Source organism: Stegodyphus dumicola, chromosome 10 (genome assembly GCF_044657685.1).
Source record: "Stegodyphus dumicola isolate Sdum_Otavi_A_Nest chromosome 10, ASM4465768v1".
NCBI classification, from domain to species: Eukaryota; Metazoa; Arthropoda; class Arachnida; order Araneae; family Eresidae; genus Stegodyphus; species Stegodyphus dumicola.
In genome coordinates this window covers 156,332,691-156,351,315 of record NC_140777.1, presented here as the reverse complement: position 1 = coordinate 156,351,315, position 18,625 = coordinate 156,332,691, and the positions used below count along the sequence as shown (strand labels likewise).

The 18,625-nt window shown below is 32.6% G+C and overlaps 1 protein-coding gene across 4 annotated transcripts in view; it reads left to right on the top strand.

Annotated features, from left to right (window-relative positions):
• Nucleotides 1-18,625, top strand: part of Slob (Slowpoke binding protein) — a 111,264-nt gene that overhangs the window by 50,805 nt on the left and 41,834 nt on the right. For all 4 annotated transcript variants that reach the window (XR_015043585.1, XR_015043586.1, XM_035352503.2 and 1 more), the window contains 4 exons: nt 1,284-1,390; nt 14,154-14,254; nt 14,403-14,456; nt 14,542-14,604. Coding sequence is in view for 2 of the 4 variants with exons in the window: in XM_035352503.2 (XP_035208394.1) it covers nt 1,284-1,390; nt 14,154-14,254; nt 14,403-14,456; nt 14,542-14,604 (325 nt within the window). In the remaining 2 variants the exon portion in view is untranslated. The remainder of the gene's footprint in view (nt 1-1,283; nt 1,391-14,153; nt 14,255-14,402; nt 14,457-14,541; nt 14,605-18,625) is intronic.

Sequence of the window (18,625 nt, the reverse complement as noted above, 5' to 3'; positions counted from 1 at the left end):
TAAACTAGAGATTCAGGTAATTAGAAAGTACCAAAAATGTTTTATGTATTCAATTTGAATATGCATTTGCTGAATATATGAGTTATATGAATTTACTGGAATATATGAATTTAGGAGTGCTACCATGATAAGAAAATGTATTTGCATTAAGTTGTCCATATTATCAGCCAAAAAAGGTTATTGTATTTTAAACATAATTTTGCACTATTTCACTTTTCATTTAAGCCTATTGTCATTTGGCAAAATGTAAAATATTTATCTTTCACATTTGTTTAATTTATTAGTAATTAGCAAGCTAAACTGTTTAAAAGCTGTAGATGCAGTTTATAAGAATATTATTATAATTATTATTTTAATTTTAATCTGATTGATTTAAATAAAATTAATTGCATTCAATTCATGAGTTTAAATATTTTTAGAGCAGTGCATTATATATTTTTCACTTTTCAAATACACAGAAGGTATATAATGTTCCCACATTATTCTAAATGTGTATTCATCTTAGTATCTTATAAAATGTTTTGCAATCCCACCTGGGCCATCTCTATTGGTAATCTGTACTGAAACAAGTTAAACTTTAAAAGAGCCCTTTGGGTGACCATTAAAATCTGAAACCTTTCAGATTTTTTTTATTTTATTTTGAAATAGAAAAGGGAAAAATTAATTAAATAAGAAAGTATGTATACTTCTCAAATATGCTGAAATAAATTTCCCTTCCCTCCTTCTATATTCTTTATGTGCCAGGAAATAAAACAGTGCGAGTAGAATTCGATAGAAAAAAAAATCTGCATAGTAAGGAGAGAAAACATTTTATTAAGTGAAAGGAATGGAAAAAAGTGGGTAAAATAAATATCTTTGATTGAGGTAGATAATATTTTTTTGTATATCCAGAGAATATTTAAATTCTTAGAAAATAAAAATTTCGTTTTAGTAAATTTTTATACTTTAATATCATTTCTTCTTGTGAACGATTGCAGTTCATATGAAATAAGATGATATTTTTCAATTATTGTCAATAATATTTTTGAATTTTTCATTTTTATAGTAATATGCATTGTGATAACATGATGTTATTTATTAAAAAATCTTTCATACCATTTTCATGTTTTTTATGCATAAGATAAAATGTTATTCACTGTTGACTGTTTTATAGCTGTACTTGCCTTTCAGGTTACAGGAAAAGTAAATGAAATTTTTTTTTGTGTTAATTTTAAAAGATATTCTGTTAGTCATCACTCATCTGAAAAACACATTGGGTGTCCTTTTTTTTTTTTTCTTTTCAGGGTGTCAGGTCTAGAAAATACTCTATTTGGTTATACACCTCGATCACATATAGTAATCCCTAAGCGGCTGCATGACAATAAAGACGCTGTTGAAGTTATGTGCTTTGGTAAGTTTATGAACAGAATGTCTGAAATATTTAATCTGCATGATAATTTCTTTTTGTGTTCAGTACATTTAGATGAAACCAATAAATTACACATTTTGATCAATGCTTCAAAACATGTAGGCATTGCTTCTATGTTGCGAATTTGCCTATATGACTGGTCTGTCAGCATGTAAAACAGTATGCAGTTTTGAAAGACTCTGTGTCCAAAGGGAAGGCTGCATAAAATGAATCACCATAACCAGAGCTAGTTTCATGGGATCCTAAACCTACACTCTCAGCAGCACTAAATATATGTGTGGTAACGATTAAAACCTATTTTTAGTTATAAATTAATTTTAAAGTTCATATGTCATACCTGTCAACTTTCTCGATCTCCCAGTAGGTCACTGAATTTCCCAGTTTTTAATTTTTGTTAAGGAAGCTACTGAAGGATTACTGTATTAAGGAAGCTGCTACCTTTATTATGGAAAGCTACTGAAAAAAATGTTTTCCAACAATAAATTAAATTTATTAAAGTAATGCAATTTAAATTGTATAATTTAAAGTAAATTTCATAATAATTTTTCCTATTGAATTTTATATCATCTGATTTGTATTGTTTTCCCCTTACCACATTTTATGATCCTTTTCTTGTTAAATATTATTTATATTTAATTTTTCTTATTAGAATTTTATTTGATCTGAATTGTCATAATCCACAGTAGACAGTTGTAGAACTTTGTATGAAAAACTTAACATTTGCATTTAATTTTCGTTTATTTCAATATATGGTACATTATAAAGTTTATGCACACAAATACTGTGTACATTGTTTATTAATTTTATTGTCATCATTTAAAAAATATTTTGATAAATAAAAGCTTTCCTCTCCTACTCAGTATTTTCTCTATAAAAGTGTAAGAAGATTTCAAATAATTCAGTAACCTGAATTATTCATTATAAAGGGAAATTAGTATTACTATGAAATTGGTATTAGTATTTAGAAGTATTAGTAAATTAGTATTAGAAAGTACATTTGGAGTTACATTGAAATGATATCGCTGCCCAGTGCTAAAACCAGTGTTTCTCCTGATTTTCGCACAAAAAATTACTTGGTTCTTTCAGACTTCGAGATTGGTAACTATGTTATATTGTGGGGACTAAGAACTTTAGAATAATGCAAAGGCATTATTTGGAATTATATTTCACCATGTAGAAATTGGATAGCTGAATATTGGTTTGAAGCATAATAGATTAGTATGATTTATGCAAATATACTATGCAAACTCAAATTTAATTAAACAAGCATCAAGTCCTGGAGCTCCCTCCTTCCTCTGATAATTTGTATTACTCATTCCATTTCCAGTATTAAAATCTTTTAACTGTGACTTGCTGTGAATTTGCTATTTCTATTCATTATGGAAATATCCATGATAACAGAAATTTGCTATTATCTTGGATATTTCCTTTACAGTATAAAATTTTCCATATTTACATAATATGATCTGTGAGAATGATTTGATGACATTTTAAAATAGTAATTGATTAATATACACATTCTGATCCTAAATAGTTGAATTTTTTAGAAATGTTTTAGATCATTCAACAGCACTGTGTTGTCTACTGTTAAGCCTACTGATAACAGGCAAAGGAAGGAGAAATTCAATTGATAAAATAGCATTTATGCTATATCTATTGAGATTTTCATGTGTTATTATATTTCTGAATGAAAGTTTTAACATCTTATTTTAATATGCAAAAAAATTTATTCATTTTATTAAAAATAAACCTGCGTGTGATTTTCTTACAAGTCAAAAGAATGCATAGAATAAGATAATGCAGTGAAGCAAAAAATGTTATTTTTTATTTATTTATTTTTATATAACTTTAACTTCCGTATGTTGAATGGTTCTAGACTTGAAAATCAAATGTGGTTTTTTTCAAGAAAATTTTTTTCAAAGAAATCTTTTATCTTTTACCTTGTATACCTCTCAATTTTTTTTTTTTTTTGTGTGTATTTTCATTATACAGGACATCAAATTTTAATAATTATTTTTATAACTGATAATAGTTCAACATGTAATTTTTGTATTAATTCATCATTAAAGTGGTTAGTTTTGTTTGTAGGTTCATTTATTTCAATCACATTTGTTAACTTTGCTCATTTTTATGTAATATGTTGATTCATTTTAATGACCATGTGATTTGTTTCAGTTAATTTTATGATTGGCTGTCAGTTATTTTATACTGAATTCAAATTTATATTGAAGTTAATAAAAAATATGGCAGGAATCTTTCTTCCTGAACAAGCTCACTAGTGGCCAAGTAGACAATGAACATTGGTAGTTCAGGATTACTGGAATTTGAACAGCCTAAATTTGAATCCCAGTGAATGAACTAGCTGCTTAGGTATTTCTTCCTAGAGTAATGTGAATATAAGCCTTTTTCCCTTTGAAAGTCCTCCATGAAAGTATTTTTCCCTTTGGCAGATAACCCTGATGGCATTGCCATAACTGATTAAACATTCTTCTTTGAGAGTGAAATGGCCAGTGTTCAGAACGTCTGAAAATCGTCACAAGTCTTCTTTAAACACCAGAAATGAAATTTATTCAAATTGGTATAATATTCTAAGTTTTGCAACTTTTTTTCGTTTCAGTTAAATAAAACGTATTTGTAATATTTCATAGAAATATGATTATTTAGGCCATAGAAAGATATTTCATGCTATTAAGCTTAACATATGGTATATAAATAGACCATTTCAGTTTTACATAGCTAATAAGAATTTGTTTCTTCTCTTAAGGCAATATTCAAACAAATACCACATGGTAAATATACACATTACAGACCATTTATTTATTCCTCATTTACTTAGATATGTGATTTAGTTTGTATAAAGTGATAATTGTTGCATCATGTTTTGCTAATAGGTAATTTTCCATTTACTATATTCTCCGTAGTTTTGAAGAGTTTTCAGTGCATCGCTTCCAAACTTTAAAATCATGGGAAATTATTGGGAGTACAAATAAGTCTCCGCTGTTCGGCAAAAATGGCTTCACTAGTAAGCTATGATTAAAGCTGATGTAAAACATCATATCATTAGGTTGAACATCTGCTAACAACATAATCTTGAAATATTAGCTATTTTGTATCAGGATCACATACTTTTTTTTTGCACAAAACTGTCTAGTTTTGAGCCAAATGAGTGTCATTTGCAGGAATTATTGATTTACTTCTTTAATTTGAAGAAATCTGGAGCTGAGGTGCATCAGTTGTTTGTAGAAGCATATGGTGAGGCTGCCTTAAGTGAGAGAACTTGCTGTGAGTGGTTTCAAAATTTTAATAATAGTGAATTTGACGTGAAATATGAGGAGCATAGTGTAAAAGTGTATTAAGACGTGGAATTACAGGGTTTGTACTGTCCTTAAAAGTCCTTAGATTTTTTGGAATCGATTTTTGGTCCTTAAAAGTCCTTAATTTTGGCGAAAATCAACAGAAGGTCCTTAATTTTAATCATCTGAAATTTCTGTCTCTTTTTTCAATTGCCATTTTGAGTGTGAATTAGCATTTTGGAGAAATATTTTCGGCGATTCACTGGCATATATGGTTATCTTTTGAATGGGTTTATGGGTTATAATTTGTTTCTAATATAATTGATGGGATATTCGAGTTTCTAAGCAAGAAGTGAGATATAAGCATTTCGAAATTCATTTTTTCTAATAAAGAGTTTTTAAACAACTTTTCGCTTTTGGAGATGTGAATGGTTCTAAATTTGGCGACTTATCAACATTTTGGCTATTTTAAGATTAGTTTCTATAGAAAATTTTTAATTCCGAGATCTGTGAATTAGAAGCATTATTGAATGAAGATTCATGCCAAATGCAAATATAATGACAAAATGACATCAAAAAGTCTAGTTCAATCTTTAAATATTTCAACCACATGGCTTTCAATTAAAGTGAGTAAAAGTCATACAAAATTATTAAAATTTAAGAAAATGTAAAAGAAACAAAATGATAAAAATACTGTGTTGAAAGAGCACCTACACCTATAGGTGCTCTAATATAGAGGAGCAATCATTCTCTGCATTGTTATGCCAAATTTTTAAATTCTGAAAGTTTATTTTTAAATATAAAAAGTTTATTTTTAAATATAAAATAAATTCAAATTCAGGAAAAAGGCAAATAAAAAGGAATGTACCTTTTTTATCTTTCTGTTACCTGCTCCTTTATTAGCCTAAATTACGCATTAATTTTTAGAAGTAAAATAAAGTACTAAAATATTAATAGAGTTTAATAAAATAATTGCAATAAAATAATAATAAATATAATAACTAAAGCATAATAATTGCAATAAAATAATAATAAATATTATAATTAAAGTATAATAAAATAATAATTTCTGATAAAGTTGCTAAATAGTTGCATATTAAGTAAAAGATCTTTACTGAGACTAATTCATTCAAGTAGTTTATTTTGTTTTATTTACATACTAGCTGTTACCCAGCATGCGTTGCAATGCTGCATAAAGGAAAGAAAGTGTTTGTGTTCTGTTTATTGAATTGCTTTTGGATACATAATATGTTTTGTTTTTTTTTTTCATCTAATTCATACATGAATAAATCAGAAGGTTTTATGACATGTGAGCATCATACATGCGTGATTTATCCATTTTTCCAATGACCACACTTGGATGAAGACTGTAATCATAATTAGTATCATAATGGAATGCACAAAGATTTAAATCAGCATGCAGTGTTCGTCTGGATTGAGCAGTGTGTACTCAAATGTTTTCCAGTCTTACTTCCTGTTTATCTGTTTCAGATGTTTCTCATCAAATGTTTCTCAGTCTTGTTTCCTGTTGCTCCTTTCTTTCAAATGAATGGATTTGAGGAGTGCATACTTGAACATTTTTCCATCATGCTTCCCGTTGCTCATTTGTTTCTGAAGCTCATGATGCATTTTTCTTTCATGTTTGAGGTGTAGATCGAGCAGTCAATTTTCATTTTGGTGGCATAATTGATTTCACAGCAAAAGTAATGTTTTGTGATGACAAACAAAATTCTTTACTTTTTGAAATGAAATTCAGTTTTGAAAAACAAAGAAAATGCATGCGATGCAATAACATGTATGTTAATGCGTGAAAAATTAAATATTTTACCCTTTGCTTACACACTTTAAAATATTTTAATTTAGGCAGTGGAAACACATTTATCTTTATTTAGCCTAGTTTGTTTACTAAATTCGAGATAAATTAATATAATAGCAGTTTCCCGAGTGGCAACACAATTTTTTTACATCAGCGAGTTTTCTGATTAAATTTGAAACAGATATATATATATATACTATTACACTTTTCAGAGGGGCAACAAACTGCTTTTAAATCGCTGAGCTTGTAAGGATCTTAAGTTTTACTAACGTTTATTTTATTTTAAATCTTTAATATCACTTCTTATTTTCTACTTCCGGCCAGAATTATAAGCGTGAAGGAGTTTATGCAAAGTTGTCTGGCGAACGCCAAGTATTTAAGTGTGGCCTTTTTGCCAAGCAGAAGAGAGGAAGCCGTGAGTTCGAAGCAGGCCGCTTACCTTAGAAGTTACGCAGTTGCTACTTTGCCTTCCAGGCCAGAGGTTTTAATCCTCTTGATAAATTAAACGTATTGTAGTGTTCACAGTCTCTGTGCTACATACGCTTCCTGTTATTATAAGGCCAATCTTATTCTAAAGTTAAATTAGAGTTTAGTTTTATTTTGATATCTTTTAAGTTAGACCCCGAGTGGAGGGTCATTGTATTCCGAAGTACAGAAGTCACTGTATATAAAGAAAAAATAAAGGGTTTTGTATACCCTTCGTCTGTATCCTGTCTACTTACTACAATTAGTGAACATAGCTTTAGTAAGCTCTCTGTTCTAGTCAGGTCATTGTATGTTTCCGAAGAAGGTTAGAAGAAACTTTGAACCTGATAGTGGCGCCCGACGAAGAATAACCATGGCCGAGTTTCAAGAAGAACCTGTGCTGCCTGCAGAAACAGCTCAGAATCCAGAAATGCCAGCTGCCGCCCTGGAAGGATTTGGGTACATTGTCCAGACCATGTGCGCTTCGATGAAACCAGAAGCAACGTTTAATGGAAACTCACAGGTAACCAGTTTTTTGGAAAAATTGGATGACCACTTCATGCTCTACCCCGTGCACGAGTTTCAAAAAGTTACCTTAGCTACCAGCGCTTTGAGGGGCCAAGCGCTTAACTGGTTCAAATGTATCGGCAGAAGTCTCTTGGGTCAAGCAGGAAGTCCCACCTATACCTACGAAAATTTCAAGACTGCCCTACTAAAAGCCTTCCCTGTTGTAAGGGATCGTGCGAAATTAGAAACAGAACTTTTTAGTATATATCAACAAAGAATGGAAAACCTCTCGAGTTTTATTTTAAGAAAAATTCACGTTTTCAAGCTCTTGTATGGAAACTGTCCGGATCCTGAAATAATTCAAGTGATTTTGCCGAGGTTACTACCCCAAGTGCAAGACTTTATTGAATTGAGAAATCCGACTACACTGGAAAAATTATTTGAGCTAGCAATCCAGTTTGAAAGTAGAAGAACGGCGGACGTCGAAAGAAGACGCCAATATCAACAGCGAAACCAATTTGGTACGCCAAGACTACAGCAAACTCAAGCACATGGCTACGGAGAAAAAGCGAATCAGTGGGCAAGGAAACCCGAGCATTCAAAAACAGCAGGCGAACGTCGACAGTTCAATAGCAACCCAGGAAAAAAGTCTCAAGGCCAGTGGAGAAAGAAGGAAAGCACCGAAAGGAAAAATAATTTAAACTAAAACGGATTTCTGCTGACGAGAGGGTGCGGAAATCCGAAGGCCACGAAAACCCCTCTTCCTACAAGTTAAATACAGTAATGGTGAAAAATTTAACTCTTCCGAAGATTGAAGTCTTGGTAAATAATATCCCGGCCACCGCACTCCTGGATACCGGCGCGCAGTGTTCCTGTGTGGCAGAAGTCTTTTTTAGAAAGTATTTTCGCAAATACCGCATATATAATGCGGATAATACAACAGTATTAGCGGCGCAAGGAGAACAATGTAAGTGCGTAGGTAAAGTACCTTTGTACATCCGTATCAAGGACGAACAAGTAAAGGTGATGTTTTTTATAGTAAAGAATTTGCAAGCACACTTAATACTAGGAATAGACTTTCTTTCAGACGCACAAGCTACACTGGATTTTAATGAAGCGTCTCTTAAGCTGACGATGAAACCAGTGCGTGTAGAAAAGGTTGAACCGCCAAGGTTAAATCTTGACCACCTGCCTAATGACGAGCAAGATAGAATCCGACAAGTGGTAAGTGAATTTGCTTCCTTATTTAGTGATATTCCAGGATTTACCCAGGTTACTAACCATAGTATTGACACCGGAGATGCATTGCCGGTTCGTCAAAAACCATACCGGTATGATAAGAATAAGGAAAAAATTATAGAATGGCATATTACCGATATGCTACGTAAAAAGATCGTAACGCCTATCTCAAGTAGTTATGCTAGTCCGGTGGTTTTATGTAAGAAAAATAATGATTATCCTTTGGAGCATCCAAAAAGGTGGAGATTCGCTATTGATTACCGTAAATTAAATTCCATAACGAAATATCCGGTATATCCGTTACCGATTATAGAAGAAATTTTAAGGAACATAAAATCAACCAAATTTATGACGACTTTAGACTTAACGAATGGTTATTTTCAAATAGGGATCAGGCCTGAGGACGTGCCTAAGACTGCTTTTATAACCAAGTCTGGCACTTATGCATTTTTGCGGATGCCGTTTGTCCTTTCAGGCGCCCCAACAACATTTCAGCGATGCATGGACATTGTGTTAAGACCTGTTCTCGGAAAGTCCACATTTATCTATTTAGACGATATCATTACTACTAGTGATAATCTAGACCAACATGTACAGGATTTAAGACAGGTGTTTTCTTTATTAAATGAGGCCGGTCTAAAAGTTAATGTCGAAAAATGCAAATTTGCAGCCCCTGAATTAAAATATTTAGGTTACAAAATATCGCAAAAAGGGATCGAGACAGATGAATCAAAAATAATCGCTGTACAAAAGTATCTGACTCCAAACACGGCAAAGAAGCTCTCTTCTTTTCTAGGACTTTGTTCATATTATAGGTCCTTTATAAAAGATTTTGCGGCTATCGCTGAGCCATTGTTAAAATTAAAAAGGAAAAAGGCAAGATTCTCGTGGACGGCCGAAGCCAATAGTGCTTTCGAAAAATTAAAACAAGCATTAACGCAAGCCCCTGTGTTGAAATTTCCTGAAAAGGATGAAAATTTAGAAATTTCAGCGGATGCTTCGGATTATGCGGCAGGAGCGGTACTTTCGCAAAATCAGCAGCCAGTGGCATTTTTTAGCCGAACTTTAAATCAAACACAAAGAAACTATTCCGCGACCGAGAGAGAGGCACTTGCAGTTCTGTTAGCAGTGCAAAAGTTCCGAGTCTATTTTGGAAAGGCGCCGATAACAGTATATTCTGATCATGCGGCGGTAACTAGATTGTACTCTGGGAAAAATTTATCCCCAAGGTTAATAAGATGGGCACTCAAGCTGCAAGAATATAATCTGGTAATCAAGCATACCCCCGGAAAGGAAAATATTGTAGCAGATGCCCTATCACGAATTAAATTAGACGAACAGGGTAATACCGTAAAAGTTGCAATGCTGACAGCGTGTACAATAAATTCCCGAGAAACTGTAATAACCGAACTGGGTAAGGATCCTGAGTTTGGAAGTATTTATGAGTATTTGAAGGATCCTGAAAATTTTAGCCACCAAGATATTGTGGCGATAAGAAATAGGGCGGCCCATTACGAACTAATAGATGGTCTATTATTTTATACAAAAACTACGAATTCCAACAACGAATTTCGACCTGTTATCCCAGCTAGTCTTAGATTAAATATCCTGCAAGAGCTCCATGACAGCCCTTTAGCTTCTCATGCTGGTATTCGAAAAACTATCCAACGCGTACGCGAGGCAGTCTACTTTCCTGAACTGCAAAAGTTAACAAGGGCGTATGTCCAGTCCTGCCCAACATGTCAAGCCGTTAATTATATTAATTTCCGCCCGGCCGGGTTTCTAAATAGTATTAAATCCGAATTTCCAAATGAAATAATCGGCATCGATTTATTGGGCCCTTTCCCAAAAAGTCAGTTAAACAAAAGTCGCTATCTCCTTGTTATAGTTGATCATTTTAGTAAATGGACCGAAATTGTTCCCTTAAAACGAGCCTCCGCGAAATTAGTTACCGATTCTATTTTAAATAAATATATTTTAAAATACGGGGCGCCCCTAAAAGTTATATCGGATAATGGTCCTCAATTTGTAAGTAATATATTTGAAGACATGTGCCAAAAACTGGGCATACGTCATTTAAAAATGGTCCCGTATCGGCCGCAATCAAATATAGCGGAACGGGTCAACAGAAATATAGTGAAAATTATCCGTAGTTATGTTAAAAATTTTCATAAAAGCTGGGATAACTATGTCAATGAATTTGCTTTCGCCCTTAGGACCGCAAAACATGATACAACGGGCAAAACTCCTGCTGAGTTATTTCTAGGCAGAAAGGTTATAACACCGTTAGATAAACTATTTTATGTGCAACAAAGAGCCCCAGAATTTAAAATGGGTGATATAGAAAAACTAATAAAAGAAGCAAAAAAGAATACGGAAGTAGCACAAAGAAAACAAAAATTGTATTATGACTTGAAACGACGGGGAGTAACTTATAAAGTAGGAGATGAAGTACTAAAAATTAAGCATTCACTTTCTTCAGCACCAGAAGATAAAACTGCCAAATTTTTTCCACGCTTTGAAGGACCATATGTTATAGAAAAAATAACTCACACTGTTGTAGTGTTAAAGGCAAGAAATGGTGAAACCTGTTCCGCAAACATTGATCAAATCAAGCCCTACTTCGATCGTAATAAAATGCAAATCTTTTCAGATCTTTTGCAGGATCCGGTACGGCAGACACCGCAGGTACAAGTTCCAGAGGTGGGAAAACGACAGGTACAAGGGCAAGCCAATGAGAGACAGAAGCAAGTGAAAAGAAAATTGCCCCGCGGAAAACCTGAAGGTAAAAAGAAAAAGAAGCCGTTCCACCGTCCAAAAAACAGAGTTCACGAACACCCCCAGAATGAAGAAGGGAGAAGGACGACGTATGTGGAAAAGACCGGGAGAAAGGACGGCAACTATAACCCGGCTGTGAAACGGAAGATTGACTCATCCGACAGAACTCTCCGCAGCAAAAGTCGCCGAACTGCGGAAGGGCCATCAGCGGCGGAGGAAAAAGTACAAGAAAAATTTGAACGGCCAACAACGAGGTCCAAGCAGGATCACGACAGAAGTTTTCCGGTTCCACCAAGACCAGCTGCCTTCAAACGGCCAAGACCACAAGCAGAGCACAAAAGGAAGATGTTCAAGGGTGGCCGTAGTGGTGAAAAACGGAAGCTTCCAGAGGAAAGCACTGAAGGGCGAGCCCGTACAAGAAGGAGGATCAACCAAGCTACGGTCTGCAGCACCTTTAAAGACTGGGCCCAGAAAAGGATGTCTGAATATTACAAAGATAAGTAAAATTTTATGTTACTTTACAAACTTAAGTTAATCTTTCATTCTTACTGCAAGTGGCAGATTTCAAGAAGTTTTACCTCATGCGAGGTCTACCTTTATCGCCAAAAGGGCGAGAAATGAGTTGTGACCGATTTTCTTATTATGTTTTTCAATTACTCGCGCGTAAAACTAAAGTTGATGTATAATAGCGTTGTATAAAGACTTAAATATTGTAAAAAGTTATTGTATAAATTTTATTTAAAACATTCTAACAAGAAAGAAGTTTTAGTCTGAAAGACTTTTTGAAATGTAGTATTATTTCAATGTAGAAAGAATTGGCACTTGCTTTGAAAACAATAGAAGTTAACAATATACTACTAATGTATGTTTTCAAATGTGTAAAATTAACGGCATCTTGATATGTTCTTGTATACATGTGAACTGTTATTTTGAATGTTTAGAAATACCATGATATGGTAAAAGTGAAAGTAATGTTAAAAATTTGTTATTCGTGTGACTGTAAAGATTAAATCATGGTGAATATGTGTTAAAGGTTGAATGATGTAGTTAGGCTCTCTGACGCTACACTTTAGAGTTAGCCACTTTCAGAATAGTACCTCAGGGTCTAGAGTTGGAATTAGGGTGTGTTAAGAGGTCTCGTATGTTGAATTTTAACACGTTAGTGTTTTGATTGTAGGAGGAAGTGTTGAACACATAGACAGAAACACATTCGTGTTTGGTGTTTTTACAACACATGTCAGAGAGCACGGGGAGAGATAATTAAAATAGTCATGAATGAAATAAGAATGTTAAGAAAAGTATATTCTATATGTTATTTGCAATGTCATTCTGTAACATTTCATTAAACTAGTTTTCCTTCCAGATCTCTGGAAGGAACCAGAATTGAATAAAGCTCCTGTTTAGATGCAGTACAGATGAAAAAGAAAAAAGATTGTTGTATATTCCGGGAGCTGCTATTGTAACAAATTTCTTTCTTTTAAAATTTTCTAGTTTCTAGCTAAGTTATGATTGTAAAAGGTTGGCCTCGCGTTAGTTTCTAGAGCTAAAAGTTTTCAACAAGGTCATTTTAGACCTCAGTTTCAAACTAATTAACTCTGGCGGGAAGTATGTAAGGATCTTAAGTTTTACTAACGTTTATTTTATTTTAAATCTTTACTATCACTTCTTATTTTCTACTTCCGGCCAGAATTATAAGCGTGAAGGAGTTTATGCAAAGTTGTCTGGCGAACGCCAAGTATTTAAGTGTGGCCTTTTCGCCAAGCAGAAGAGAGGAAGCCGTGAGTTCGAAGCAGGCCGCTTACCTTAGAAGTTACGCAGTTGCTACTTTGCCTTCCAGGCCAGAGGTTTTAATCCTCTTGATAAATTAAACGTATTGTAGTGTTCACAGTCTCTGTGCTACATACGCTTCCTGTTATTATAAGGCCAATCTTATTCTAAAGTTAAATTAGAGTTTAGTTTTATTTTGATATCTTTTAAGTTAGACCCCGAGTGGAGGGTCATTGTATTCCGAAGTATGGAAGTCACTGTATATAAAGAAAAAATAAAGGGTTTTGTATACCCTTCGTCTGTATCCTGTCTACTTACTACAATTAGTGAACATAGCTTTAGTAAGCTCTCTGTTCTAGTCAGGTCATTGTATGTTTCCGAAGAAGGTTAGAAGAAACGTTGAACCTGATAAGCTTTCAAAAGTTTGTTAAATTAGCATAAAATATGTATATATAAAGAGTGCAAACCCCATAGGCTGGTTTTTGAGGAATTTTATGTAGACAGTGACCTTTTTCTTGTTTTGAAGGTCCAATGTGAAAATTTTTATAAAGATGGGAATTAAATTGTAGATTTATATAAAAGACAAACACAAAAGCATTCATTTTTATGTATATAGATATCAAATTATAAAAGCAATGAAGTTTTATTATGTTTAGAAACAGATTTGGTTTTAAGAAACTTCCCATTTCCACGGTTATTTTATTTTTATTTATTTTTTTTTTGAGTAAACAGAGGATTTAAGCACTTCTAACACATATCTTTCTTAACATATTTCATAGAATTTGCTTTTTAAAAATCTAAAAATTATGTTGTCTTAGTTTTTGTTTCTTTGATTATATATATATATATATATGTGTGTGTCATTTTAATTTATTTAAAGGTCACCTTTTATTTGAAATGGCCGCTGGTTATGAACTTACTTCTTCACATCCATCTGAAAAAAATTATAAAGATGTAGAAAATAAACCATTAGTCAGTGATGTAAGTTTTCATTTTCTTTTTGTTTGAATGGGAGAAAAAAGAATAAAAATGCTAAAAAATGTATGATTATTATGGCTGTGTACATGCATATGTATTTCATGTTATGTCTCTTTTGATTGATATTAATGAAAAGAAATAAATTTTGTAGGTTTTAAAGTTTATTTTTGAGCAGGGTCGTTATCGTTTCCCCACTTTACAGCAAGTGAGTGAAATATTAAAATCTTTTTCTGCTTTTAGTTTTATTTTAATTGATATCTACTTATGATTTTAATTTAAATATTTCTTAGATTGCAAGTCTTGACTTTTTCCGCCATATTGATTTAAGGGAATTGCGCTCCCTAATGCCAGTGGTAAGTTATTATATCGTTTTCAATTGGATACACTATAAGAGGATATGTACAATAATTTATGTAGGAGCATATCATTATTTACACATTTATATGAAGTGCAAGTAACCCTCTTCCAAAAAAATCTTACTTTAAATTGTGTAAGAAGCTTCAGTAATATAAAGTAACTAATAAAGCTTTAATTTGCATATATAAGCCAAAAAAAAAAAAAAAAAAAGCGTTTAATGATGAGAGTTTTTTCACCTGAAAAAGCCACTTTGACAACAAAAATTTAAAAAAATGATATTAAAAAATGCAAAATATGTAAGCATAAAAAATAAGAACAGTAAAAATAGATAAACATATAAATAAAAAAGTTCATGACAGAATGGGAAAAAGCTCTTAAATTGTAAAATACAAGGCAAAATGGAATATTTACAATGAAGCAAAAGCATGAATGCTGAAGTAAACACTAAAACTATATAGCAATAAAAAGAAAAATTCAAAGATATTCTTTATTTTAAAAATAAAAATCTGATCTGGACACTCATAACTTCTGTGTACGGCTTATTATAAACATTTTTTGCTGCACATCATGTAAACTTATTTCCTCAAACTGTTCTAACTTAACTAACCAGTCTCTCAAGGTAAGTGGAAAATGACATCAAAAATTGCAAATTTTAAAATTAAATACCCTAATCAATTTTTGTCATAGAGTCAAATTTTTTGTATTTTTATTTTTTCATTATAAAAATTTTCTAAATACAAGTATAGGAATTGGGAGACCACGTTAAAAATTAGATTATGTTAGTTGCCCAAAATTAATTGTATTTTAAATTTTTGACATAGCCAAAATGGGGATATTTTTGTCATTTAAAACGCATCTGTATTTTTGGTGTCCTTGAATTATTCTAACATCGTTAACTGATTCGATGAGACAAGTTGAAAATGGCACCAAAAATTATAGATTTTAAAATTAAATATCCTATTCAATTTTTGCCATATGGGAGTCAAACCTTTTGCAATTTTACTTTTTCATAATGAGTATAAAAATGTTTTCGTACATAAGTATAGAAACTGGGAGACCGCATTTAAAGGTAGATTTTTGTTATTTGTCCAAAATTATTTTTTTTAATGTTACACTACTTATTTTCATCATTTAAACACTTCTGTATTTTTGCTGCACTTCATTTAAACTTGTTTCCTCGAATTATTGTAACTTAACTAATCCCTCAAGGCAAGTTGGAAATAACATCAAAAATTGCGGTCCATTTCATCATGTAAAACTTTTCTGTAATTGGAAGTATATGATTACAACCAATGATTGCAAAAATAAAGACTGGTTAAGGACTTTTAAGCTGGGTTAGGGTGTTGGCATATATATATATTTTGGTACTGCTGATTGCAATAAAAAAAGCAAAGTGCACAACTAGATGTTATAACAGCCCCGTATACAAAATTTGAACATTCTATCGCTAATATTTTTTGAGTTATGCATGGTATATGCATATGTTCGTACAGATGTCACAAAAAACTCCCTTTTGAATCCATTTTAAATCAGTTTTAAAAATCTGGTTCAGAAAAAGGGGTTCTTTATTCTGTGTGTACACATAGATGTCACACACGCCAAAAAACATCCTATGGATTCAGGAATTGTCAAAATATGTATTTCTGATGAAATACCATGATCGAAATTATTTAGGGTTGGAATACTTACTTTTTACTTCATACAAGTAAGTAAAAAGCAGTAGTAGTTTAGAGGGGTTGGGGAAATGGGCAATGAAACTACATAGTCTGATTTGACATACAATTGCAGCGAGCTAGTAAGCTGCAGTTCTTACCTTACTTGTTTACTTTTGAGAAAATTAGAAGTTTAGAAATTTTTAATGTGTTATGTGGCCAAAAAAATGAATGAAGAAGGAATCTATAATGCCTAAATTCTTGTAAAAAATTAAGAAAATATAATAAACTGAAAGAAAAATGTAACCATTCTATAAGAATCAGATTTTAACAAAAGTTTACTGCCACCACAAATATCATCTGCACGAACAGTTTGCATTGGCTTGTTTAATTATATTTTGTCAAACGATTTTTGGAATTTGAAAGAAAGAAACTTGCTTTAGAACAGTGTGTTATGAAATCTGTAAAAAAATATTGTTATCATTAAATACAAGGTGTCTAAAATGGAACTCTCACGCTACCAGATTAGAACCATCATTTATTTCCAGTTCTGTTGTAAAACATCAGCTACAGAATGTTACGAAATCATGTGTATAGCTTTAGGTACTAATGCTGTATTATATGACACTATGAAGGTTTGGTACAGAGAGTTCAGAAACAAGGACTATAATATTCGAAAAGCAGAGTACTCTGGCCGGCCTACTGATGTCGATGAGGCCCACCTGTGAGAATTTGTGGAAGATCAGTATGCAACCACTCAAGAGCTTGTTAAGGAGTTAAACGTCAGTGCCATGTCCATCAATCGTGCTGTGCGTCGCATAAACTTCACATACAAGTTCAATTAATGGGTACCGCATAAGCTGACTCAATCAGATAAGGATAGACATGCTTGGGTCTGCTCTAATCTGCTCAAATATCAGATTTCATATGATTTGATTTATTTTTTAATAGTTAAGCTACATTGTTCATTTCCATGTCTTTCATATTCTTCGTTTATATTCTTTAGAGACTAAGACTAAAAACTAATCTTGAAACTACTAGAAAGCAATGAAAATAATCTTACAATTTGGAACAAATTAGCTTTCGGAAAAGATCCTAATGTCAAGGAATACTAACAAAAAGCCTAAAAACTGAAACAACTTTCTGTAACCATATGTGATCACCAGTTTCTATCCTCATGTTGTTAAAGTGTCTAGTGCTTTGAACTTTTAAAATAAAGTTTTTTTTTAATAAGGTTCTGTAGGAAATATTTCATATGTAGTCTTTATCGTGATTAATTTGAAATAATTTCATCCCTTCTACATCTGATTTAATTTAAAAAGATTCGAGAAAAGTAAAATTTTAACTTTTACTCACACACACACACACATATATATATATGCATACAAGGTGTCCCATAAATCTGAAATATTTTAAAATTCATAAAAATTGAAGGAATTGATAGAATTCAACACATTTTGCGAAAATGTTATTCTTGTGGAGGGGGACTTTTTTTGGTGGGAAAAAATAGTTAAAATTATCGCCGATAGGAAGCAGCGCACACACGCAGTAACAAGAAATGTATATAAATTAGAGACCAGGTTTTATGATTAACAGCTCATTTATGGTTTTTCCTCTTATGGTATGTACATAAAATTTGTGATGCTGAAGTGGATAAAGCATTATTAGTGAAGTTGTTTTACCTCAATTAGTAATTACTACCTGAAACTTTACAAAGGTTTTCGACACTGAAGGGATGGAAGAATCATTCTTTCAGGTCCAATCATTCTTTCCAGACTGACTTCCCAGGTAGAACATTTTGAAGAAGCAGGAAGTATCATCACCTTCATAGCAGTGCACCAAATTTGCCAGAGGTGTGGACTTCTTATGTGGCTTTGCAGATTGATACTTTAAGTGAACAATCAGCAACTGCAGTAAGTAGCATGCGAGAAATGGCATGGAACAGTGGTATACCGAAGGCATTGGTATTCCACATCTTTCACAATATTTTTAAATTGTACCCGTACAAGTTGCAACCAGTCCATTAGCTCTTATCAAATGGCAAAACTAAGCAATAGGAATTCTTAAACTGGCCTTTTTCGAAAATCAGTGATGACAGTGATCCGCAATGACTTCTCAATATCTCGTGGGCAGATAAGGCTCATTTTTCATTGCATAGAACAGTCAACATCCATAACTGTAGAATCTGGGAAAAGGAAAACCATGTGCCTATACTGATTAGCCTCTAAATTCACTGTGTTTAAGTATTTGGCGTCTTTTCATGTATATAATGTTGTGAGCCCTTTCTTCTTTGAAAACCACTGTGTGAAAGCTGTCTGGATACTGGAAAATGCTACTTGTAGCTGCTGCGAGAGAACGTGATGCT